Below are 27,433 nucleotides of genomic sequence, written 5' to 3' on the forward strand. Positions count from 1 at the left end.
ACAGGATTTTCTGAACTGTGGTTAGTGTTCTTTATGGTTTTTTATCATTGGTTCAGACAACTTCAAAGCATGCAACAAACAGTAGGGCATGTTATGTTGTGATGTTCCACATTTGAGCATTGCATGTTATTTACAAACCTAACGATGTAAATGACAACATTTATTTAAGCACTAAAAAAATTTTCAGTAAAGTGGAGTTTACCTCACCTTACTTCAGACATGTCTGGAGCATGTTCTCCTGTGAGGAAGGGCTGAGAGAATTGGGCTTATTCACTGTGGAGACAAGAAAACTCTGGTAAGACCTTATTAGGGCTTTTAAATATAACAAAGAGGGCTTACAAAGAAGGTGGAGAGAGACTTTATACCAAGACATATAGTGACAGGGCAAGGGTTTGAAACTGAGGAGGATAGGTTTAGGTCAGACATAAGAGATGTTTTGGGATGAGTGTGGTGAGACACTGGAACAGGTTGGCTGGAGAAGTTGTGGATGCCCTGTCATGGGAAGCATTCAGGGTCAGGTTGAATGGAGCTTTGAGCAGCCTTGTCTAGTGAAAGATGTCTCTGCCAATGGCAGGAAGGCTGGGACTAGATGATATTTATGGTCTCTTCAAACTAAAACCATTCTAAGATCCTATAATCTGAAAAAATACAGATCATTCTAAATTCATCAAGTCCCATGAGGGGAAAGACAGGTACCTTTAGAAGATGCCTTGTCTGATTTATTGTATCTTCTTATGCTGCTATCTGGAAGTGCCAATTTGATATTTTATTTTATTTTTTTTAATTGCACCTGCAGTGATTAGCTCATAGTTGGATGTTACATTTCTTATCCAGAATGCTTCATCACATGGATGTTAGGAGATGTATGTGTGAATACTAGGTTCTAATGGGATTTGGTGCAGGTACATGCATATATTTATCCATATATATAAACCACACAAATGTAAATGGTGACAGTTGCTGGCAGTTCCTGCTGTCTCTTGGAAGGTTTTCTTTGCAACTGTGGAACAAGTTATTATTCTTAGTGTGAATGCTTGAGATAAGCATATCTTCAGTGGTTTTGGCAAACTGCATGCTGGATATATTATGAGCAGTGTTTGTTCATTGGATGGAATACTTAACATTTTTACTGTTTCCCAGTACTAGTTGAATCTGTAAGATGCATTTGCATCATGAAGGGTTCAGACCTTAACAAATTAAACCCAAATTTTCATTCCAACATGAAGAAATAAGTTAATGTCCTTAGGAACTGGGTGGGTAAATCTGAAAGTAGAAATGTTCCTTTTTTCATGGTTTACAATTTAGAGTTAACAGACTGTTAGGGTGGAATTACTACCAGGAATTTTGCTGATCTCTTAAAATTCATTTCACTGTTTGGATTCTTCAAATACAATGCTTTTGCAGCTGAATATAGGAGAAGCTGTGTGTGCCACAGCATGAATGCAAGTCTCTGACTACATGGTAGCTTTCATACTTATTTAATATTTCTAGAGGCTTTCACTGTCTTTCAGTATAACCTTGAATGATTACTGTGATTATTCTTTTGGAAGAATTGTATGTTTTTTGTAGTTAAGTACCTTATGGAGAGAAATTCTTTAAAAATTTATTTATGTTGCGCTGTGGGTATATTTCTTGCTACCTCATGCTTCAAAATTTTAGTGACATTATAAACAATGTATTTTGTTTACTTGTGAGAAAGGCCTTATAGAGTGAATATACTGTCACAAAGTGAAAAATTGAGGGGTTACAGTTTTGAAACCAGATATTAGATAACAGTGAGCTTATTTTACTGTCAACAGTACATTAGAATGCAGCCTAATCTATAATACCTGCTGCTAGTTGATGTGTTAGTTCTAAGTAAAGGTTAATCTTGCTAGCAAGTCTTCTACTGCTATGAATAATTGACTGAGAGTTATGTTGTATGAATACATTGGATGTGATGTGATTTACTTCCATAGCTTTTCAACTCAGCTGGGATACTTCCGTATGCCAAACTTCCACACACACACAAACATGCACTCAGATGTGTGTGTGTGTTTATTTGTATATATGAATGTGTATCTTTGGAGCCCTGGTACACTTTGATGATTCAGTGTAAATAGATCACTGTGTGAAGCTCTAATCCTGTAGTTATTTATAATCACTCTTATTAGTCTGCAGTGTATAATGCTATTGAGGTAAATGGGACTGGGTGGGCATGTTTTGTTAATGGTAGTGTTTACAGAACTAGTTTGTTGACATTTTAATTAGAGTTTTTCATAGCTCTCACCACTGGTAACACTCTTTAACAAATAATCAGTATAAGCCTCTGTCTAGAACTGTGTGCTTCATTCAGCAGGTGAGCTCTCTTGGTTCATTATCTACAGTTTCTGGTCAGAACTGTTTTGCAGCCCTCTGCTGTAGAGGTGTTAGAAGTGAGCACTGTGGGTCTTGAATGGTTGGTTCGTACTGTGAAGTGTTAAATGGAATTCATTTGATGTAAAGAGTGATGCGTATTGCCCTTCTATGATTTGCTGCCTCACTGTGGTTTTCAACTGTTGTGTGGGCTCAGCAGCAAACTTTGATTTTTACTTTTTTTAAATTTTTTTTTCTGCATTGTTTTGAGACTTGTACAATTCTGATTTGGGATAATATAGTAGTAACAGTTTAGTAGGCTGTTTCCTAACTTTATAACTGCTTGTGTGTGGAATTTGACCTCCAAATTTGAATCATGCTTATAGTATTTGGCTGAATATTACTTTTATTATAAATATTTATTTTTCTTTTATAATGAATATTGCTTTTATAATGCCTATTTTCATTCAGGTAAACTGGATAAAATTATTTTGGTTGAAAAGTATGAACACAATTACACTCAAGACAATTGCTTACTATTTTCTACCATTTAAGTTGGAAAGCCATTGCTACAATATGTGCAACATTACTGCATCATACTTTTTGGTTTTGTTTTGTTTTGTTTTTATGCCTCAGGAACTGATACAGAATGCAGAAGATGCTGGTGCCACAGAGGTTAGGTTTTTATATGATGAAACCCAGTATGGAACAGAAACTCTATGGTCAAAGGATATGGTTCAGTATCAGGGTAAATATAATTTTTATTAATTTTGGCCATTATCCTTCAATATACATGTGGTTCTGTGTTTTTCTCCTTGCTATATAGCGATGACCACCTTACGAGGTGCATATTTTGTGTATGTTATAGTGTTAATAATTATTTTCCAAAGCCAGTGTTTGCTATTGAAGGCCTTACGACATCATCTTGCAGGTCATCAGTAGCAGCTTTTCAGCTGCTTCTAGTTAATGCTGTTTGAGAAAGCCTTCATGTTCAGATTTATTTCAGGTAACTTTTCCGAGGATGACTGTGTATCCTGGGGCTTATTTTCCTAGCTTCACTTGCTATCTCAATATACACAAAAGGATTTTTAGTAGAGTCAGTAAACAAGATTTAATAAGACCTAGGATAAAAGAATGCTTTGGGTATTAGACAGTAATTTTGGTTTTTCTACATACCTCTGCCTTTTCAGAGCGATCTCCAGTTCTTAATGTAAACATAACCCTACATTTCAGCTTTCTCTGGGCAGTTCTTTTTTCTTCTCCATCTCTTACTCTCTCACCCTTGCACCAACTTTTGCTCCATGCTGCCTGTACTGCAAAGGTAGTTTGTTGTAACTTTAAGGTTTTTATATCATCTAATACGGCTTTATGTGATTGAGATCAGTTACGTATTTATCAGACAAATTAGTTTGTGTAGTCATCCCAAAAGACGTTCAGTTATTATCTGAAGTAGTGATCCACTACTTCTTGTTTCTAGCTTGTTAATCAACCTCATTATGTCTTCCAATTTGAATTTGTCTGTCTTTCTAGACACAGGTTAATGTTGTATCTTGCCATGTATCCCTTCCAGTAGAGGTATTAGTAGACTGTGATTAGTACATCTTTCAAACTGTCTTTTTGATAGAGTGAACAGATTGAGCTTAAGCCTTGTGCCACAGGACACTTCTTCCGGAAGTTTTGTTGTTTTCTGCTTTCTGTTCAGTTTTTCAGAATCCTTCTTTTAAAATGTGGACACCAGAACTAGATACCACATCAGAATATATCTCTTAAGTGCTTTATACAGAGGTAAATCCATCTCCTTGCTTCTGCTTTTGCTCCTCCCTTTCATCACCAAGCATAATTTGGTGTCAGTTCGAGTCATAGTTTCCTGATTAAATTTGCACATACAGACTTCAAAGAAATACTTCAGCAGTTCTGTAAACTTATTTCCTAGATTTTTTTCTCAGTTAAGTAGTTTTCTTCTGTCATCTTTTTAACACTTGCCTATTTATTACAGGGCCAGCATTTTATGCATACAATGATGCAGTTTTCACCCCTGAGGACTGGCATGGTATACAGGAAATAGCAAGAAGCAGGAAAAAAGATGATCCCCTTAAAGTTGGAAGATTTGGAATTGGCTTTAATTCAGTTTATCATATAACAGGTACTCTCAGTAGATGTTTTTAAATGAAATTGTTGAAGTTTTATTAAATTGTTTAATTATTTTAGGTATCTTAGATACTTGTTTAATGGCTTATCTGTAGTGCATTTTAAAATTGGATCTCTGGCTAGTTTTCCTTAAGAAGCATTCATATTTTTCTAAAACCATGTAGGCTATCCTTTGGCTTTTGATTTTTTTTTTTTTTTTGGAGGAGATATGTTTCTTGTAGTAACATCATTATGTAGTTAGTCCCTTGTATTGAAATGAACATTCCTTTACACTTTAAGTTATGCACTGCTGTTCATATTATAGAGAGGCGTAATACAAGGTAGATACTTAAGTAGAAGTGTGGAAGTTTGGACAAGACTGATGCTTCTGTGCAAGTTCTTTGCAGAATAAGCAGTGATTTTATTTCATGCTAGAAAGCGTACTCCATAATAGAGGTATATGCATATTTATACTTTATGGCAAAATGTTTTACTGCTGTATAGCATAAGCACATAGCGTAAACAGTGCTTACAGTCTACATAGTTAGTACAGGGTAAGAGTAAAATTTTTGCTGAAATAACGTATTTGACTTGCGAAGTGAGTTTGTAAGGCACGTGATTTTTTTTTCACAATATTTTAGGAGTGCATGAATAAAAGCTTGGTTAATATGGTTTGATAGTTTTGGGAATTTATGCTTTTAATCATACAGTACCACTGTTTACAAGCCTTTGAGAGCTGCAATAAATACACCTTTACTAAATTACTTTCCAGTATTTTCAAGAAAGAAAAAAGTTAAAATAATACATTTGCAGAAAAATTATACTTTCTGTTGCTTACTGTTTGCTTGAATGCAAATAGTTGAATGACTATGTACTTAATTGCAGACTAGGAGTGTGCTTGTTTCTTCACTTTCAATAAGCACTGAATTAAATGTTACCAGAATTATAGAATCATGTAGGTTGGAAAACACTTTTGCCATCAAGTCCAGTCATAAACCTAACCCTTCCAAGTCCACACTAAACCATGTGCCTAAGTGCCACATCTAAGGGTCTTTCAAATACCTTCAGGGAAGGTGACTCAACCAGATCCCTGGACATTATACTTGGTTGATTACAGTTTATAACATTTGTCTTTATTGCTCTTTAAAAATTTGTTCCTTAAGACTGTGTTTGAAAAATAAGTTAGTTTAGGATTATTAATAGTTGTGTTTTTATGTATACAGATGTCCCCAGTATTTTCAGTGGTGACCAGATTGGAATGCTTGATCCCCATCAAACCCTTTTTGGACCTCATGAATCAGGCCAGTGTTGGAATCTAAAAGAAGATAGCAAGGAAATCAATGAACTTACAGACCAGTTTGCACCATTCATTGGTGTATTTGGCAGCACTAAGGAGACTTTTAAGAATGGAAACTTTCCTGGTACCTTTTTCCGTTTCCCACTTCGTCTGCAGCCTTCCCAACTGAGCAGCAATGTTTATGACAAACAGAAGGTTTTGGAGCTGTTTGAATCTTTCAGAGCAGATGCAGACACAGTATTGCTGTTCTTGAAGAGTGTTCAGGATGTTTCATTGCACATTAGGGAAGCTGATGGAACTGAGAGGCTGATTTTTAGAGTAACTGCTAGTGAAAACAAGGCCTTAAAACATGAAAGACCCAATTCTATCAAAATCTTACGAACTGCAATAAATCAGTATTGTAAGGGAATCCCAAGCAATAGTATAACATGTGTGACGTACCATGTAAATATAGTTGTAGAAGATGAGAGTGTTAAGGATGCACAGAAAACCTCTTGGTTAGTATGTAATTGTGTAGGTGGTAGAGGAATGTGTACTGAACTGGATTGTTTAGCTGATGACTTGAAATTTGTTCCTACTATAGGAATAGCCATGTCTTTGTCAACTAACGGCGAGGAAAAAGGAGCTGTAGCAGACTTTTCAGGAAGAGCATTTTGTTTTCTGCCTTTACCTCCAGGTGAAGAAAGCAAAACTGGACTCCCAGTTCATGTTAGTGGTTTCTTTGGTCTCACAGACAATAGGAGGAGTATCAAATGGAGAGAGCTGGATCAATGGAGAGATCCAGCAGCCTTGTGGAATGATCTTCTAGTGGTAAATATAGTGCCAAAGGCGTATACCACCCTTATTTTGGAAGCTATCAAACGAATGGAGACTGAGGAGAATTCAGATTTTCCATTGTCAGCTGAAAGAATTTATAGGTTATGGCCTGATGAGAACAAAATCAGGGTACCCTGGAAACCTGTTCTAGAACCTCTCTTTAAAGAGCTGCTCCAGCACACAGTTATTTACTCAGTGAGTAATCAGTGGATAAAAGTGGAACAGGTGCACTTTTCTGAAATGGATGAGAGTTGGGGTTACACACAATCTGTTCTCAACTACCTCCAGAATTCAGGGAAGCAGATTGCCAAGGTACCAGCAAATATTGCTAGTGCAGTGCATCTTATTATTTCTGCTGCTAAAGCTGTGAAAAAAGTGACTCCTGCTGTAGTACGGCAAATACTAAGGAAATCTGGACACAGTGGACCTGCTGAAGAAAAGCTTCATCTTTTAGAATTTGTGCTTTCTGATGGAGTCTACAGTGAATTGATTGGATTGGAGCTTTTGCCATTACAGAACGGAAACTTTATTCCTTTTTCCTCGTCTGTGTCAGAACAGGATGTAGTTTACATAACTTCAGAAGACTATCCCAGGTATAGTTAATATTCTAAATACCATTTTTTTAATGTTAAACAGAGCTTCAGACTGTTCCTTGCTTGTCAGGAAACAAGATGATAAGCAGCATCCTGTAATATAATGGAGTAATGCATAGATAGAACTGTTTTCTGTAGATATGTCTCATTTGAAAACTTTGACAGCTATTTGCCATTATAACTTTAGAAAGAATTGTGTGTTCGACACTTAAGGGGAATACCTCAGTATACATTTCAAGTTAGCTTTCTTCTGAGAATTATAAATAGGAGTAGATTAGAAACATGTACACTATAAAGTACATAAAATATGCATAATAAGAGCTTTTATTGAACTTAACCATATTTATTTATTTATTTGCACAACACTTTTACTTTCAGTGAAGGGTTTAGTACTAGACATTGGTTTTGGGAGTAAGCAGATACCGCCATGGTAAGAAATGGGTCTGTCTTTTGCCATCTGCTCTCCCTTTGTTCTTTCCAGTTCTTCTCCAATTAATTCCCCCCCCCCCCCCGTTTATTTCCCAGCTGCATCAGTATTTTAATTTGGTTCACATTTCATCAGCCATAAAAGCTTGCACTGCCACTGGGGAGGGGATAGCAAAAAGCAGACTAGCTGGAATAAGTGACCTTAGGGTCACTAGGGAGAAAGCATGGCTGATGCTTTTCTTTTTATGTCTGTACTGGAACATATATTTATAAAAGATTTGCTAAATCTGAACCCTTCTCCAAGTAACCTCTTAAGAGGTACTGCTTGAAGTCACTCAGACACACCAGGTGTACCTGTAGCTGTTCCTCCTTGTAAAGTGTTAGCCATACATATGTTTGCATACACCCCTCCTTCTCTCTCCAAGTTCCACTAATTTTCAGATCCTCAGCTTGAAAGAATGTGACACTTGGCATGTGCTTGGCTACTTTTACTGCCTTATGAACTTTTCATAAAGGAAATAGAGGCGGGTTGGAGTGTGCCAGTATAGATGATATTAAGTTAAAAAGGGCTCTAAGTGAGGTCCTTATGTATAGACAGCACATCTTCAAGAAGGTTTTCATATATGTATAGACAACACATCTTCAAGAAAAGCAGTTGGATGCAGGTAGTGGTCTTCCCATGTTGTTTCAGAAGAGTTTGCTTTTTTCAGAGTCTGCTGCTGTTCTTTTTCTGTTATGTTCTAAACCCATAAACTCTCTTGTTCTATACAATTCAGGTTATTGATTAAAAATGACTTATGTTAGATGTTTTAACATACTTTCAACTTAAGAGTTTGGCTCTAATTTGGAGCCTGCTAAAAAGGTGAAATAAGTTCTTATTAATTTCTTTCTGTTAACACCTGTGGAATAGCAAGATTCTGTGTTAGTTTATGTATATTTAACATATTGCTGTCAGAATTAAGCTGCATAGTTATTTTTGATTTCAGGAAGCCCTAAAAACCTGTTCAGTTTTAAGTGCTAATGTAAAGGAAGGGCAGGACGAGACATGACTTTTCGCTACAATAACCTTAACCTTTATCTGCAAATCTTCTGAAATCCAGAGATATGTGTGAAGTCAGAGAATTATATGTTGTAATTTTTGTATGCTTTGAAAGAGAATCTTTAAAAGACACAGAATAGTAGATGCAATTTTACTTTTCTTTATTTGTTAGAATACAAATAGATGAAAATAATTTTCTAACCCCTTTTTTTCTATCCAAAGAAAACTTGTTTAGACCTGCTTTGAAAATAAGAGTAGTTGGAAAAATCAGTTTGTTACTGCTCCCTTACTTCTAGTTGTCTTTTTTTGTTTGTAAAAAAATGCCCACTGAAAACCCTATTCCACATATGTAAGCAATTGTTTACTGATGGGTACCATGCTGGTAGTGTTAGTGAAGCAAAATGATGCCTTGCTAAGGTGTGGTGGGGTTTATTTTATTTATCTGTTTATTTTTTTAAATGGTGTGCCTAGATCACTATTTCCTGGCCTGGAAGGAAGGTTACTCTCTGATGACCTGAATCCTGAGATTCTAGCTGCTTTGAAAGAAGCTGCCAAAAGCCGAGGTAATAAATATGTCTTTCATAATCTTATATAAGAAACAGATTTCTAATGGTTGAACAGACTAGTTCTAAACTCAAGTTTAAAGGAATGTCTCTTTTGAAATTGAATTCACATAAATAAGTTGATCATCAAAAATAGCTAAGATATGATAGACTATTTATATTGGAAATGACATGAAAATTGTGGCAAAGGCAAGGGGAGAAGGGTGAAAATTTACAATAAAAGACTAGATATTCACTTATTAAAGCATATATTCGAGGTTCAGTAATTTTGTTCAAATAGTATTCCTCCACTGAAGACACTCTGAATTCTATTCTGCATTTTTAGAATTTGCATATGCAATAACTGTGTTAAGGTTTTGGTATTGCAAACATCTCTTATATCACAATCAGAAGTGATCACATCAGTGCGCTTTTTAAAAATCGAGTAAAACCCACTTAAGCAGCTATCCTCGAGCATACCTGTAGATCATATAATTTCATCAAGTGTTTCCTGAGTCTTAATTCATAGCTTATGGTTTCGTCAGTGCGGACCTACTGAAATACTTCAAATCTTGATCAAAAGACCTGGTGAAGAAGTTTGCTGCATCTGTAAATGAGAAACTTCTATGTTTAACTGCTTTCACTTTAACTGCTTTCACAATTAATTTCTTTTTGCCTCTCTTCTACTCAGTTTGTCTGTATTTACCTTTCCACCCTTCCTCATTATGCATTTGATTGGTAAATTTGAAGTCTTATTTTTATTGTGTTGTACAGAGAAAACCAGATCTTACTTTTTCCCTCCTGAAATGTGTACTATATTTTTTTCTAGTCAGTAACTGTTTCTATATTTAGTGTGTTCATGTGTGTGTAACTCATGGGATGTTTTCTAAGAATTGATTTGATTATATTCTAGCCCAACAGCTTCTCTGGGGATTTTCAGGTATGCTTATTAACTGAAAATGTGCTGGTTTGGATTGAAGCTTGATATTTGTGTGAATTTGGTGATGATCTGTTCTTGTTATGCCAGCTTTCTTGTAAGCAAAACGTGACAAATAGAGCTGCCAAAAGATAGCTACCAAAGATAATTATGATGAGTTCTAAATACAGTTTGGAAGGGAATGCATATTGATGAAGAAAACCTTGTAGTTATATTACATGGAAATGATCAATATTTTCATTGGGTTATTTACAGATTTTTTTTTAATAAATACCATGTCGGGAGTTTTCCAGTATTTTAGGATCACATGTATGGATTTTAAAACAGTATTTCTAAAGTTCTGTGTTCAAGCCTTGTGAAAGAAATACTTGCAGCAGTGGACCAGCAAGAGAGGGATGGACTTAAAAGCTAAGCTTAAATCCCACTACTTGAGCACAGAACTTTAGAATTAGTAGTAGGACATCCTTCCTTTCACTTCATGCCTGCAGACTATGCATTCTGTTAGTTCTGTGGAACAGAAAACATAGGTAAACATTGCAGCGCTCCTACTACTGATTTCCAGCAGAGCAGGGGTACTAGATAATATCTTTATTTGGATGGTTGCTATTAAGGAAATGGCAGTACTATCTAGATGAAAGAAATATCTGAAATTCAGATAGATGTCTTGCTTCCATTTCTGTCATTGTTTTTGATGTTGTTGGGAGGTGATGATATTTTTATATTCTGTGCTGTTTTCTTACCGCCAGACATTTTGCAGTTTTTAAGTATAAGCTGTCTATTGATAATTAAGACATGGGTGTTAAAATATATTTCTTTTAGTGGTGGCTTTGGTAATAAGAATAAAACCATGTATATCTAAACTTACATTCAGCACAACTGAATCTTGTTGCTTGTCACTTTTAGTGTAAGATCATCTGCGCTTGAGTTGCTCTTTGCTGTAGCTAATAAATAACTTTTCAAATCTTTTTGAACCTTTTCAATTATAGACAAATAATGGGTTAGATTTTTATTTACTGTTAGGCAAACAAGTAGTGTAGAGAATCAATCAAACAAAAAAAAGTTTGAAGCTTCCACTTTGATCGTAAATCTGTAGTTGCTATGAATGCCCAAGAACTCTTGTGTCAAACTAACAAATGCAATAACATGTTGACAATTTTCAATTTGTTTTTTAATTTTTACACTAATATGGAATGCATTTGCTTTTAATTAACTCCTAAAAGCAAGGGGAGCTGGTATCTGCAGTTGTACCTAACAAACAATTTTTTCCACAAAAAGAAAAGACAGGGCACAAGTTAGAGTTTTTTTTTCTTTTCCCCTTCTTCTTCTCCACCTCCTCCTCTCCTCACAAGAGCCAAAAGCACTTTTATATGTAACTCTGCTCTGTGATTTTCATGTCTTTTCTCTTTTCTGCAATTTCAGGAAGGCCGTGCACTCAGCTGCAGCTTCTGAACCCAGAAAGATTTGCCCGGCTCATTAAAGAAGTTATGAATAGCACATGGCCTGGCAGGGACATAGTGGTACAATGGCATCCAGGTTTGGAAGACAAAAATCACCCATCAGTTTCCTGGTTTAAGATGGTATGGAAGAACCTATATATACATTTTTCTGATGACTTGAGTGTGTTTGATGACATGCCGCTTATCCCCAAGACACTGCTGGAGGAAAACCAAACATCAGTGGAACTGGTTAGATTTAGGAATCCATCACCTATCATTCTGGAAGATGAATCTGAGACTCAGCTCCCGGAATATTTAGCTGATGTTATTCAGAGAGTTGGTGGAGTTGTACTGAAGAAGCTGGATATTTCTATCCAACATCCACTTATAAAAAAATATGTGCATCCACCATTACCAAGTGCTGTTTTACAAATAATGGAAAAAATGTCCTTACAGAAACTATTCAATCAAGTTGTGTCGCTCCCGTCAACACATAAAGATGCTCTTAGGACATTCTTAGCTAGTTTAACTGATGTAAGTGAGAAAGAGAGAAGAATTATTCAGGAATTGCAAATATTTAAAAAAGTTGAAAAATCATCTGATGAAAGTGTTTCTGGTTTTACTGGGCTAAAAGGTAGTAAGGTATTACACCACACTGCCAAAATTCCTCCTGGTCTAAGATTTTCTACTGCAATAATTGACAGCAGTGATGAAGCTACTATTCGTTTAGCTAACCTGCTGAAAATAGAACAACTAAAAAGCACAGATTGCTTGAAGTTTATTATACAAGACATAAGAAGTGATTTTTATTCATATGATGAAACCACACAGATAATGCAGTGGGTTCTTGAAAATCTGACTTTTCTGAAAAATGAGAATACTGATGTGATAGACTGGCTGACATCACTAAAGTTTATTAAGATTTCTCAGGAAAAGATAACGTCAGCAAACGAACTCTTTGATCCTGAGGTAGAACTTCTGCAAAATTTGTTTTATGCTGAGGAAGAAATTTGCTTCCCCCCTGTTATTTTTACATCTTCAGATATTCTTCATTCTCTGAGACAAATAGGCTTAAAAAATGAGGCTGGTCTTGAGGAGAGTGATATTATGAGAGTGGCAAATAAAATTGAAAGTTTGCATGCTGACTCTAACACCAACCATGATTTACTGTTAAGAAAAGCTAGAACTCTCTTGATGATTTTGAACAAAAACCATGCACTGCTTCACTCATGTGAAACACAAGCTGTGCTGAAAAAAATAAAGTGGATTCCTGCATCGAAGGAAAGGCCTCCAAATTACCCAGGGTCCTTAGTTTGGAAAGGAGATCATTGTAATCTGTGTTCACCACCAGAAATGTGTGATATATCTTATGCAATTTTAGTTGGTTCCTCAGTTCCTCTTGTGGAAAATGTGCTGCCGGATGTAGGAAAAGCACTTGGCATGCCCAGCAAGCCCATTATAAAAGCAGTCTTAAAACATTTCAAGGTGGTAGTCGATTGGCACAGTTCTAAAACTTTCAGTGATGAAGACTATTACCAGTTTCAGCATATCTTGCTTGAGATTTATGGATTTATGCATGACCATCTGGAAGAAGGCAAAGAATCTTTTAAAGCCCTGAAGTTTCCCTGGGTTTGGACAGGTAAAACATTTTGTTCCCTCGCACAAGCAGTAATAAAGTCAGTACCTGATCTCGATCTCCAACCTTATCTACATTATGTGCCAAAAACTATGGCGAAGTTTCACCAGTTGTTTAAATGTTGTGGTTCCATCGAGCAGTTAACACCAGACCATGTTTCTATGGTCATTCAGAAAATATATCTAAAAAGTGAGCAGTCTCTCTCTGAACAAGAGAGTAAACAAAATCTTCATATTATGTTGAGCATCATAAGATGGCTGTACAGCAATCAGATTCCTGCAAGCCTGCATACACCCATGCCATTATACACTGGCAAACTTCCTTATAAACTTGCAATGAGGCCAATTCATGAGTGCTGTTATTGTGATATCAAAGTTGATGACTTAAATGATTTGCTTGAAGACGCTGTTGAACCAATAATTTTGGTGCATGAAGACATACCGATGAAAACTGCTGAGTGGTTAAATGTCCCATGCCTTAGCACAAGATTGATTAATCCAGAAAATATGGGATTTGAGCAATCTGGGCAAAGAGAGCCTCTGACTGTAAGAATTAAAAACATTTTGGAAGAATACCCTTCCATTTCAGATATCTTTAAAGAGCTTCTTCAAAATGCTGATGATGCTAATGCAACGGAATGTAATTTCTTGATTGACATGAGAAGAAATATGGATATAAGAGAGAATCTTCTGGACCCAGGAATGGCAGCATGTCATGGTCCAGCTTTGTGGTCATTCAATAATTCTGAATTTTCTGACTCTGATTTCCTAAATATAACTCGATTAGGAGAGTCTTTAAAAAGGAGTGAAGTTGATAAAGTGGGAAAATTTGGACTGGGATTCAATTCTGTTTATCATATCACAGATGTTCCTATTATTTTGAGCCGGGAGTTCATGATTATGTTCGATCCAAACGTTAACCATATCAGTAAACATATTCGAGATAAATCTAACCCTGGGATCAAAATCAACTGGAGTAAACAACAGAAGAGACTGCGAAAATTTCCCAATCAGTTTAAGCCATTTATAGGAGTTTTTGGTTGCCAGCTACCACTGACTGTAGAATCTCCTTACAGCTACAAAGGAACGCTTTTCAGGCTGTCTTTCAGAACTCAGCAGGAAGCAAAAGTGAGTGAAGTCAGCAGTGCATGTTACAATACAGCAGACATTTACTCTCTTGTGGATGAATTCAGCATTTGTAGTCATAGACTGATCATATTTGCTCAGAGTGTAAATTCAATGGTTTTGAAATACTTGAAAATTGAGGCAGATGATCCTGGGATGGCACAAGATGTTGTTACTATCAAAAAAAATCTGTTTTCTTCCAAAGCCTTGACTGCACCAAATGTAAGTGTTTTAAAGGAAGCAGCTAAACTCATGAAGGTCTGTAGCAGCAGTAATAAAAAGCTTCCTGCTGAAACACCAAAGTCCTCGTGTATCTTACAGATAGTAGTAGAAGAATTTCACCATGTATTTAGGCGAATTGCTGATTTACAGTCTCCACTCTTCAGAGGTACGGAGGATGATCCAGCTTCTTTCTTTGAAACAGCTAAATCAGGACAGGTGAAAAGATCAGCTGATGAATTGCCACAGAAAACAGTAGATTCAACAACATGGCTTATATGTTCTTGCATGGACACTGGAGATGCTTTAAAATTTTCATTGCATGAAAGTGGACGAAGACTAGGTCTTGTTCCCTGTGGTGGAGTAGGAGTGTTGCTGTCTGAAACCCAGGATCAAAAGTGGATTGTGAAACCTAATTGCAACACCATAGGTGAAGTATTCTGCTATTTACCTCTACGAATAAAAACAGGCTTACCTCTGCATATAAATGGCTGCTTTGCAGTTACTTCAAATCGGAAAGAGATCTGGAAAACAGACACGAAAGGAAGATGGAATACAGTATTCATGAGGCATGTTATTGTAAAAGCCTACATAGAAGCAGTTTGTGTTCTACGTGACATGGCAATCAATGGTGAGCTAGTTGATTACAGTTACTGTGCAGTGTGGCCAGATCCTGATTCAGTTCACAATGATTTTTCTGTTATTTGTCAAGGGTTTTATGAAGACATAGCTCACACGAAAAGCAAAGAAGGGATCAAAGTGTTTTCTGATGGTTCCTCTTGGGTTTCCATGAAGAATGTAAGATTTTTAGATGACTCTATACTGAAACGACCAGATGTTGGACCCTCAGCCTTTAAGATCTTTCTGAAATACCTTAAAAAGACAGGTTCCAAAAATCTGTGTGCTGTGGATCTGCCATCCTGGGTAAAGACAGGATTTGAAGAAGCAGGATGTAAATACATATTATTGGAGAACACCTTCTCTGAGAAACAGTTCTTTTCTGAGGTATTTTTCCCTAATGTTCAGGAGATTGACGCAGACCTGCGTGATCCTTTGATGTGTTATGTTCTCAATGAAAAAGTTGAGGAGTTCTCAGGAATTCTTCGTGTTACTCCATGTATTCCCTCTTCACTGGATGGGCACCCATTAGTTACACCATCAAGACTGATCCATCCTGAAGGAAGAGTTGCAAAGTTATATGATGCTGAAGATGGAAGATTTCCTTATGGTACCACTCAGGATTATCTTAACCCAGTTATTTTGGTTAAACTTGTTCAGCTGGGAATGGCTAAAGATGATATTTTATGGGAAGACCTGATAGAACGTGCAGAGTCAGTAGCTGAAATTAACAAGAGTGATCATGCTGCAGCTTGTCTTAGAAGCAGTATTATACTGAGTCTTATTGATGAAAAACTAAAATCTAGAGACCCTAGAGCTAAAGAATTTGCTGCAAAATGTCAAACCATCCCTTTCCTACCTTTCCTTAGCAAGCCAGCAGGCTTCTCACTGCACTGGAAAGGCAGTGATTTTCAGCCTGAAGTGATGTTTACAGCAAATGATCTTTTCACTGCTGATCATCAAGATATAGTTTGCCTAATAGAACCAATTCTTAATGAAAATTCCCACTCCTTTAAAGGTTGTGGTGCTTTGTCATTAGCTGTCAAAGAATTTTTGGGTTTGCTGAAGAAGCCAGCTGTTAATTTGGTCATAAATCAGTTAGAAGAAGTTGCAAAGTCATTTGATGGAATCACATTATATCAAGAAAATATCACTAATGCTTGTTACAAGTACTTACATGAGGGAATGTTACAGAATGAATCAACAAAAGCTATGATAATTGAACAGCTGACAAACTGTAGTTTTATTTTGGTTGAGAATGTGTATGTTGATCCAACAAAAGTGTCTTTTCACTTGAATTTTGAAGCAGCACCCTATCTCTATCAGTTGCCTAATAAGTACAAAAATAGTTTCCGTGAGCTCTTTGAAAGTGTAGGTGTAAGACAGGCTTTTACAGTTGAAGATTTTGCTGTAGTTCTGGAATTAATAAATCGGGAAAGAGGGACCAAAAAACTAACAGAAGACAGCTTTCAGCTTTGTAGGAGAATAATCAGTGAAGGAATATGGGGCCTCATTAGAGAAAAGAAGCAGGAATTTTGTGAGAAAAAGTATGGTGAGATTTTGTTACCTGATACTCATCTTGCACTTCTGCCTGCAAAATCTTTGTGTTACAATGATTGTCCATGGATTAAAGTTAAAGACACAACCATTAAATATTGTCATGGTGATATTCCAAGAGAAGTTGCAGTAAAGCTTGGAGCAATACCAAAACGCCATAAAGCTCTAGAAAGATATGCATCCAATATCTGTTTTACTACCCTTGGAACAGAATTCGGCCAGAAAGAAAAACTGACAAGTAGAATTAAAAGCATTCTCAATGCCTACCCTTCAGAAAAAGAAATGCTGAAAGAGCTCCTTCAGAATGCAGATGATGCAAAAGCTACAGAGATCTGTTTTGTGTTTGATCCTAGGCAGCATCCAGTTGATAGAATATTTGATGAGAAATGGGCACCGCTTCAGGGACCAGCACTATGTGTTTACAACAATCAGCCTTTTACAGAAGATGATATTAGAGGAATTCAGAACCTTGGAAAAGGTACAAAAGTAGGAAATCCCTGTAAAACTGGACAATATGGTATAGGTTTCAATTCTGTTTATCATATTACTGACTGCCCTTCTTTCATATCGGGCAATGACATACTTTGTATTTTTGATCCTCATGCTAGATATGCGCCAGGTTCAACATCAACAAGTCCAGGCCGCATGTTTAGAGATTTAGATGCAGATTTCAGAACACAGTTCTCGGATGTACTGGACCTCTACTTAGGAGATCACTTTAAATTGGATAATTGCACAATGTTTAGGTTTCCTCTTCGAAATGGAGACATGGCAAAAGTATCAGAAATTTCCTCAGTTCCGTGCTCAGATAGAATGGTCCAAAATCTTTTAGATAAGCTGCGTACAGATGGAGCAGAACTCTTAATGTTTTTGAACCATATGGAAAAAATTTCTATTTGTGAGATAGAAAAAACAACAGGAGCACTGAATGTGTTGTATTCTGTACAAGGCAAAATCACTGATGGGGACAGACTGAAACGAAAGCAATTCCATGCATCTGTAATTGACAGTGTAACTAAAAAAAGGCAGCTAAGTGAAATACCTGTGCAACAGATTACTTACACAATGGATACGGAAGACTCTGAAGGAAATCTTACAACTTGGTTAATTTGTAACAGGTCAGGCTTTTCAGCCATGGAAAAGGTATCCAAAAGTGTGGTTTCAGCCCACAAGAATGAGGACATTACTCTTTTTCCACGAGGCGGGGTAGCAGCTTGCATTACTCATAATTACAAAAAACCCCACAGAGCGTTCTGTTTCTTGCCGTTATCTTTAGAAACTGGATTACCTTTTCATGTGAATGGACACTTTGCTCTGGATTCTGCAAGAAGAAATCTATGGCGTGATGATAACGGTGTTGGAGTAAGAAGTGACTGGAATAATAGCCTAATGACAGCGCTCATAGCACCGGCCTATGTTGAACTGCTGATTCAGCTGAAAAAACGCTATTTTCCAGGCACTGATCCTACAGTATCAGTGCTGCAAAACACACCTATTCATGCTGTGAAAGACACTTTAAAAAAGTTTTTATCCTTTTTTCCAGTTAATAGGCTTGATATTCAGCCAGATTGGTATTGTTTAGTGAAAGCAGTTTATAGTTGCATTTATGAAGATCTGAAGCGTCTTCTACCTGTTATGCGAACTCCAAATATTGAGGGTTCTGATTTGCATTCTGCTGTTATCATCACGTGGGTTAACATGTCTACTGAGAACAAAGGCAGGCCATTCTTTGACAATTTACTACAAGATGAATTGCAACATCTCAAAAATACAGAATACAACATCACAACACGGAAGACGGTGGCTGAAAATGTTTACAGACTGAAGCACTTACTTCTAGAAATTGGATTTAATTTGGTATATAACTGCGATGAAACTGCAAATCTTTACCACTGTTTGGTAGATGCAGATATTCCTGTCACCTGTGTGACACCTGCTGATGTCCGATTATTTTTGATGACATTTTCTTTTCCAGACTCTAATTGCCACATTGGAAAGTTACCCTGTCGTCTTCAGCAGACAAACTTGAAACTCTTCCATAGTCTCAAACTTCTGGTTGACTACTGTTTTAAAGATGCAGAAGAAAATGACATCCAAATTGAGGGCTTGCCACTCCTTATTACTCTTGACAATGTTTTGCAAATTTTTGACTCAAAGCGGCCAAAGTTCTTAACTACATACCATGAACTGATTCCATCTCGCAAGGATCTGTTTATGAACACATTGTATTTGAAATACAACAATATTTTACTTAGCAGTGAAGTAGCGAAAGTCTTTGATATCAGAAGTTTTGCTGAGTTGTTATCATCTGTGCTGCCTAGAGAATATAAAACTAGAAATTGCATGAAATGGAAAGAAAACTTTGCAAGTGAATCTTGGCTTAAAAATGCCTGGCATTTTATTAGTGAGTCTATAAATATTAAGGAAGAGCAAGAAGATACACAAGCAAAATTTGATGGTGTTGTTGAAACTTTGAAGGATTGGACTTTACTTCCAGGTGTGAGGTTTACTGTCTCAGCTAATCATCTTGTTGTGCCAGAGTGTGATGTTTTGCTGCCCCTCAGCATCATGCATATAGCTGTTTTTCCAAATGCTCAGAGTGATAAAGTCTTTCACACTTTGATGAAAACAGGCTGTATTCAGCTGGCATTGAACAAAATTTGCTCCAAAGACAGTGCTTTAGTGCCTTTGTTGTCAGCATGTACAGCAAACATAGATAATCCTTCAAGTATTCTGAAAGCCATACAATATATGGTGCAGACATCAACTTTTAGGACTGAAAAGTTAGCAGAAAGTGACTTTGAGGCTCTCTTAATGTACTTCAATTGCAATCTATGTCATTTGACATCTCAGGATGATACTAAAATTTTAAAGTCTCTTCCATGTTATAAATCAATTAGTGGCCGATACATCAGCATTTCAAAATATGGGATGTGCTACGTCCTTATGAAAAGCATCCCATCAGTAGAAGTAGACAGATGGACACACTCGACTTCATCAGCTTTTCTTGAGGAGAAGGTTCATTTGAAAGATTTGTATAATGTCCTTGGCTGTGTCTCTGTGGATGATCTGGAAGTGTACTTGAAACATCTTTTGCCAAAACTTGAAAATCTGTCTTATGATGCAAAATTAGAACACTTGATCTACTTAAAGAATAGGCTAACTAGCATTGAAGAAACTTCAGAAATAAAGGAACAGCTGTTTGAAAAGCTTGAAAGCATTTTGATCATTCATGATTCAAGCAATAGACTAAAACCTGCAAAGTATTTTTATGACAGGACTGTAAAAGTCTTTGAAGTTATGCTTCCTGAAAAATTCTTTATACCTCAAGATTTTTTTAAGAAACTAGAGCAGCTTACAAAACCGAAAAATCAGGCTGCATTTCTTCCATCATGGGTAACTTTTCTACGTCATATTGGATTGAAATTCATCATTTCACAGCAACAGTTACTACAGTTTTCTAAGGAGATCAGCATGCGAGCAAATACAGAAAACTGGTCTAAAGAAACACTACAGAATACTGTTGATGTCCTCCTTCATCACATATTTCAAGAAAGAACTGACCTTTTGTCAGGAAATTTTCTGAAAGAACTGTCATTAATTCCTTTTCTGTGCCCTGAACGAGCTCCAGCAGAATTTGTTAGACTTCATCCTCAGTATCAAGAAGTTAATGGGACGCTTCCTCTAATACGGTTCAATGGGGCACAGGTAAATCCTAAATTTAAACAGACTGATGTGTTGCAGTTGCTGTGGACTTCGTGTCCCATTCTTCCTGAGAAAGCAACCCCTTTGAGCATCAAAGAGCAAGAGGGAAGTAGTCTTGGTGCTCAAGAACAACTTGAGCAAGTTTTAACTATGCTAAATGTCAACTTGGACCCTCCCCTGGACAAAGTGATCAATAACTGCAGGAACATATGTAATATAACAACTTTGGATGAGGACATGGTAAAAACTAGGGCCAAGGTCCTAAGAAGTATTTATGAATTTCTTAGTTCAGAGAAAAGGGAATTCCGCTTTCAGCTTCGAGGAGTTTCTTTTGTAATGGTGGAAGAAGGTTGGAAGCTCCTTAAGCCTGAAGAGGTCGTAATTAACCTTGAGTATGAGTCTGATTTTAAACCATATCTTTACAAACTTCCTTTAGAACTTGGTACTTTCCATCAGTTATTTAAACATTTGGGTACTGAAGATATTATTTCAACAAAGCAGTATGTCGAAGTTCTAGGTCGCATATTCAAGAGCTCTGAAGGAAAGCAATTGGATCCTAATGAAATGCGCACAGTTAAAAGAGTAGTTTCTGGCCTGTTCAAAAGTCTTCAGAATGATTCTGTCAAGGTTAGGAATGACCTTGAGAATATGAGGGATTTTGCCCTTTATCTTCCCAGTCAAGATGGCAGGTTGGTGAAGTCTAGTATCTTAGTTTTTGATGATGCACCCCACTACAAAAGCAGAATCCAGGGTAACATTGGTGTGCAAATGCTTGTTGATCTTAGCCAGTGTTACTTAGGCAAAGACCATGGTTTTCACACTAAACTGATAATGTTATTCCCTCAGAAACTGAGGCCTCGCTTACTTAGCAGTATTCTTGAAGAACAGTTGGATGAAGAGTCTCCCAGAATTTGTCAGTTTGGAGCATTATGTTCTTTGCAGGGAAGGTTACAGTTACTGTTGTCTTCAGAACAGTTCATCACAGGACTCATTAGGATTATGAAGCATGAAAATGACAATGCTTTTTTAGCTAATGAAGAAAAAGCAATAAGACTTTGCAAAGCTTTGCGAGAAGGTTTGAAAGTTTCCTGCTTTGAGAAGTTGCAAACAACATTAAGAGTTAAAGGTTTTGCTCCTATTCCCCACAGCAAAAGTGAAACATTTGCTTTCCTGAAGAGATATGGAAATGCAGTAATACTGCTTTACATACAGCATTCTGACAGCAAAGACATAAATTTCCTGTTATCATTAGCAATGACCTTAAAATCTGCAACTGACAACCTGATTTCTGATACCTCATATTTAATTGCCATGCTGGGCTGTAATGATATTTACCGGATCAGTGAGAAGCTTGACAGTTTAGGAGTGAAGTATGACTCTTCTGAGCCATCAAAACTTGAACTACCAACACCTGGTACTCCTATACCAGCTGAAATTCACTATACTCTTCTTATGGATCCAATGAATGTATTTTATCCTGGTGAATATGTTGGTTACCTTGTTGATGCTGAAGGTGGTGACATATATGGATCATATCAACCAACTTACACCTATGCAATTATTGTACAAGAAGTGGAAAGAGAAGATGATGAAAGTCACAGTTTTCTGGGGAAGATTTACCAGATTGATATTGGATATAGTGAATATAAAATAGTGAGCTCTCTTGACTTGTATAAGTTTTCAAGACCGGAGGAAAGTTCTCAGAGCAGGGATAGCACACCTACTACCCCAACCAGTCCTACAGAATTTCCAGCACATGGACCAAGGCCAATTCCACCTCTCTTCACTGGCAGAGAGAGCCACAAATCAGTGTCTGCAAAACATCACTCTCCAAAAAAGATAAAGTCAAACTTGTTGCCAGAAATATTAAAAGAAGTGACATCTGTGATTGAACAGGCATGGAAACTTCCAGAATCTGAAAGAAAAAAGATAATTAGGAGGCTGTATCTTAAATGGCATCCAGATAAAAATGCAGAGAATCTTGATATAGCTAATGAAGTTTTCAAACATCTACAGAATGAGATTAACAGGCTAGAAAAACAGGCCTTTATGGATCAAAACATGGACAGAGCCTCAAGAAGACCTTTTTCATCCTCTGCTTCTCGATTTCAGTCAGATAAATTTTCATTTCAGAGATTTTATACTTCATGGAATCAAGAAGCAACAAGCCACAAATCTGAAAGGCAACAGTATAAAGAGAAGTGTCCATCTTCCACGGGGCCATCTTACTCACAACGCTTTTTTGTCCCACCTACATTCAGATCTGTTGGCAATCTTGTGGAGGCACGTCGATGGCTTAGGCAGGCCCGAGCTAACTTTTCAGCTGCAAGAAACGACCTTCATAAAAACGCCAATGAATGGGTATGCTTTAAATGCTACCTTTCTACTAAACTAGCCTTAATTGCAGCTGACTATGCTGTGAAAGGCAAATCAGACAAAGACGTAAAACCAGCAGCCCTTGCACAAAAAATAGAGGAATATAGTCAGCAACTTGAAGGGCTTACAAATGATGTTCAGACATTGGAAGCTTATGGAGTAGATAGCTTAAAAACTAGGTATCCTGACTTACTACCTTTTCCACAGATTCCCAATGACAGGTTTACTTCAGAAGTTGCTATGAGAGTGATGGAATGTACTGCCTGTATCATAATCAAACTTGAAAACTTTATACAGCAAAAACTGTAACCAATTTGAAGAGGTTAGGGAACTGTTTTGTCAAAGAGCTTAGGTAGTTCATGTGATGGGATGCAAACAGCATTGTGCAGATACTGAACATCCAGTGGGTTATGCATTGCCAAGCAGTTCAGAAGCATAGCACACAAAGGTGGATGGTACGTAAAATTGAGATTTATTTAAACAGGATTTTTCTTTAACTGAGCCTGCTGTATAAGCAAACTGTAAAACAAGAATATTTTTTTAAATTTGCAAGGAAACTGAGCTGCAAAAATTAGCTGTATATACAATATTGTGATTAATAGGCATATTATTGAACTGCACTTTATATAACCGAAGCTTAGCTTTCTGTTAGATGAAGCCTGTTATTATAACTCATTAGATTGATTTCATGTTTCCAGAATGATAATGTCAGTTTTCAACGTAGTAATCTTAAGACTGGACATAAAATGAAATGGGAGAAGGGATGGAAAATAAAATAACTTTGGAGGTATTTCTCCAAAGCATTTCTGTATTCTTTTGTGTTCTGTGGACATTCATGTCACTTGTATTAATACTCTTATCAGCTGGATCTGATTATGAAATTGCTGCAACATCACATTGTGAACATTTCGGTACCTGTGAACTGGTACAGTTGTTTTAATGCTGAATAATGATACTTGATTTAACATGCAGCATCATGTCATGCATTGATTGCATTTACTTTATTATAAATCATTATTTAATTTACTTTTTTTTTTCTAGAGCCTGTCATCTTTTGGTTAATGAATAATGCATGTGGATGATAGAAAATTGGTGAACATTATTGATGGTGGTTTGTTTTTTTTTTTTGAACACCAGAACTCAGTTTTCAGATGTCTAAATGCTTGATTTTCTTCTTTTTTCCTGTGTGTGTGTCTTTGTGTGTGTACATATATAGATATATTTTTCCACAAACAAACATTGGTAATAATACAATTCAGTAACCCATTTTTGGTATACACTGAGCACTGGTTTTTGTTACATGTTTAAAGGTGCTGCAATATAATGCTGTTTTTATGTTGCTGTTCACTACAGCCCTAGAGAAGTCTGATTTTTAGTTCACATTATTTCTTTTATAGTTCGTAATAATTCTGGTAATGTCATGCAATATGTTCAATGTCAGTTATTTGTAAAAAAATATAAAAAAATAAAAAAACGTGGAGGGATAAAGCTAAATGGAAGGATTTTTCTTTGCTGGATCAGCCACATTTAATATAAATGTTAATTATTTTACAGTGACATGCTATTACAAGCATTTACTTGACAGCACAGTGAAACTGTAATTTAACTTCCAGAATACAAAGGAAAATAAACACCAGTAAGATTGCAGGGCAGATACAGCTGCAATAGTGTTGTATTCAGAAACAAAAATCAAGATGAAAGGTTCTTCAGTTGTGAGCAAATTATAAAGGGCTTGTTCTCTTCTGAAAAATCATGCAAACTGAAGTGGAAAGAAATGTGATGTTTGGAAACAATACTGCTTCTGGTTGTGGAGCTCTATTATTTCTGCTATTAAGTGCCATAATTTCAATAAAGAAAAATGCAAACATGTATTTCAGTCTGGTGTGGTTTGGTTTTATGAAGTAGACTAAATTTACCTATTATTTCTAGCTTTCTTTTTGGTAGGTAAATACACAGTCTTTTTTCAATTCCTTCTAAATAATTGTACTAATGTTAAAGTACTGTTGAAAAGGGAAAATGCTTTTTTTTTCCTGCCACCACAAGTGTTTGCAATTTTCTCAAAGAAGTTGTACATTTTGCTGTTTTTTTTTTTTTTTTTTTTCCCAATAAAGAGCATGTAAGTAAAACAAAAATCCTGGTGTGCCGTGAAATAAATCAGCTAATTCCCTATGTTTTTTAAATTGTGGCTTTTACTTCCTTTGTGCATTTAAATCAGATGGATAGTATTCAGGGTAAGCAAGACACTAACAAAAGGAAATGGTTCTCATGTTTTTCAGTTTAAATAGAGCTAAAACATAAGATCGTATGGCAAATGATTAACAGAGGAGCAACATGAATGCTTACCCATTTTTAGGTGGTATCTTGAGGAATTTTAGGCACATAACTGTGTGTTTGTAAGCAACTTATGTTACCTTACCAGTATTATTATAAACCATTAAACTGGCTGTTCATAACTACCAAACTATTTTGTTATATTTGTGTTTTGTTTATGTTGTATATATTGTGAGTGCTGACACTGTGAGAAAGAAAATAGCTGAGGTTCTTAGGAAGCTAATGCTCTGAAGCAATTTTAAATATTGATCCAGGGTGAGCAAGAAAACCTGAATGATGCAGAAAAAGTAATTTCTTTTATTATTCCTAGGCTGATACCATCAAGCCACGAAATGGATGCAGAGAGAGACAGTTAAGAGTGACATCTCAACTGGAAGTCTCTTATTTTCATTTGCTAGTAACTTACTGTAACAGCTAGCCTAAATAAAAAGGCCCTATGAGACCAGGAAACCATGTTGTGATAGAAACTGGTTTTGTAAGTGCCATTTAATCCCTGTTTTAATATAAGTAAATAAATGCTTAATTAATCCTTCCTTTTGTCTCAGCTGGGAACCTTGGGAAATAACATACTTGTTCCCAAGTTGGGCATTGAAGCTCAGAACATTATGTGATGATTCATTAGTAAGGGTCTGTAGAAGTAAATGTTAGCATGTAGGTTCCACAGAAATCCTTTTTACAAATAATTCTGCACATGGCACAAGTTCATATGAGAGAAAATGTATTTTCAGCCAGGTATATGTCAATCAGTTGTACAGACAACTTTTTTTTTTTTTTTAAGGGAATAGACTTCTATGTAGCCAGCTACCAAAAGAAAAATAAATGGTTTGTTGTATAAAGAAATGCAGTTTTTGCAATGTTTTTACTCGGATCATCACCAAAATAAAGTTCATGATTTGAAAACTAGAATTTAAGAGCTATTATAAGGATTGCATTCACTTAGTACTTGGGTTGCTTTAAATGAGGCTTTACTCTATTGTAATTGCTCCAATTAAAGGAGGGTAGTAACAACTTTGAGATTTCCTCTTCTTGGGTCTGAACACTTCAAGGATGGCTGGATTATTATTGTGGAACACAGGCAGAAGTAATAGCTCAAAAATAACTAAACTTGACAGGCAAAGTTGATGTTTTCATTTGAAGATGATACTTTTTTTATCTCATGCAGGTGTTTGTCAATGAGTTTTTTGTCACTGTCATTTATTTCTTTGGTTTGCTTTCTGGATGATGAGTTCAGCAGCACTGACATAATATTTTGCTTGCTTAAACCTACCACAGATGAAGATGAAGGAATTCTAGGTGTGCAGTGAAACCTAATTGTAAAAACATTTTCTGAGTTCTGTAAATTTTTGTTTGAGGCCAAGATTTTTGTTTATCGTTTTAAATAATGTACATTTCACATTCATAGAGTCTTGGGAAGATAATTTTGTTTTTAAAATGAAAACAACAAGATGTTTCACTGGAACACACAAGCAGAAGCAGACTTTTCAAAATGTATAAAGTTTATTCAAGAACTCAGTTTTCAGTTAATTCTTGCAACTTCCTTTTGCATAATGCTATATAAAGACAGACAAATGTCATTACTAAAGGACTGTGAAATAGGAACAAAGAAGGTTGTGTTTGGGCAATCACCAATAAAGTTTTGCTACCATTTTGATATTTTTACTTTTCCACTGTGTAACAATCCCAACCAGTTACTAGAACTGTTGTAAATAATTATTTTTGAGGGTAAAAAATATGCAAACAATACAGTTCACTGTTGTGAACACTGGGTAGTGTGTTTTTTTCTTCTCCATTTGCATAACGCATTTGAAAATAAACTAGAGAAGTGCGTACTCACTTTCCTGTGCCGTAATTTTCTGTTAATCTCTAACTGTTTACCGAAGTTTGATTCAAGTAGAAACCATAATTTTGAAGTATTGAAGAGGGATGGAAATACATTCACACAGAGATATCAGAATAAGATACTATGTGTGAACCACATTGAGATTAACAACAATTCAGATTGTGACTACACTGCGGTAATTTTAGCATAAACTTCATTTCTTCACTAGCCACACCTAAAAGGAAAAAAATTCCCCAAATTATTCTTCAGTGACGCAAAGTTGCCATTCATGCTTTAAAAACCTCATATAATGCAACTATATTTTCAATGCCAGTTTTGTAGCATAATGAAAATAAGAATGGAATTTAAACACTGAAGAGGGGCATGTTGGTGTTTTGGTTGATGGCAGAGCTGATCCTTGTACGACTCCGGATCTTCCTGTGATCTGAGGCAAGTCCAAAGTTTTACTTCCATGAGAAAGGCAGTATCTACTGCAATGTA

The 27,433-nt window shown here is 36.2% G+C and overlaps 1 protein-coding gene across 3 annotated transcripts in view; it reads left to right on the plus strand.

Moving 5' to 3' along the window:
• SACS (sacsin molecular chaperone) overlaps positions 1-26,946 on the plus strand; it is a 67,326-nt gene extending 40,380 nt beyond the window's left edge. For all 3 annotated transcript variants that reach the window (XM_062615203.1, XM_062615202.1, XM_062615204.1), the window contains 5 exons: positions 2,971-3,082; positions 4,331-4,477; positions 5,685-7,167; positions 9,104-9,195; positions 11,531-26,946. In XM_062615203.1, the coding sequence (XP_062471187.1) occupies positions 2,971-3,082; positions 4,331-4,477; positions 5,685-7,167; positions 9,104-9,195; positions 11,531-23,091 (13,395 nt within the window). In that variant the 3' untranslated portion in view covers positions 23,092-26,946. The remainder of the gene's footprint in view (positions 1-2,970; positions 3,083-4,330; positions 4,478-5,684; positions 7,168-9,103; positions 9,196-11,530) is intronic.
• Positions 26,947-27,433: the final 487 nt, after the last annotated feature.

This window comes from Pezoporus occidentalis, unplaced genomic scaffold (assembly GCF_034315485.1).
Source record: "Pezoporus occidentalis ecotype Australia unplaced genomic scaffold, CSIRO_AGI_Poc_V1 ctg18, whole genome shotgun sequence".
NCBI classification, from domain to species: Eukaryota; Metazoa; Chordata; class Aves; order Psittaciformes; family Psittacidae; genus Pezoporus; species Pezoporus occidentalis.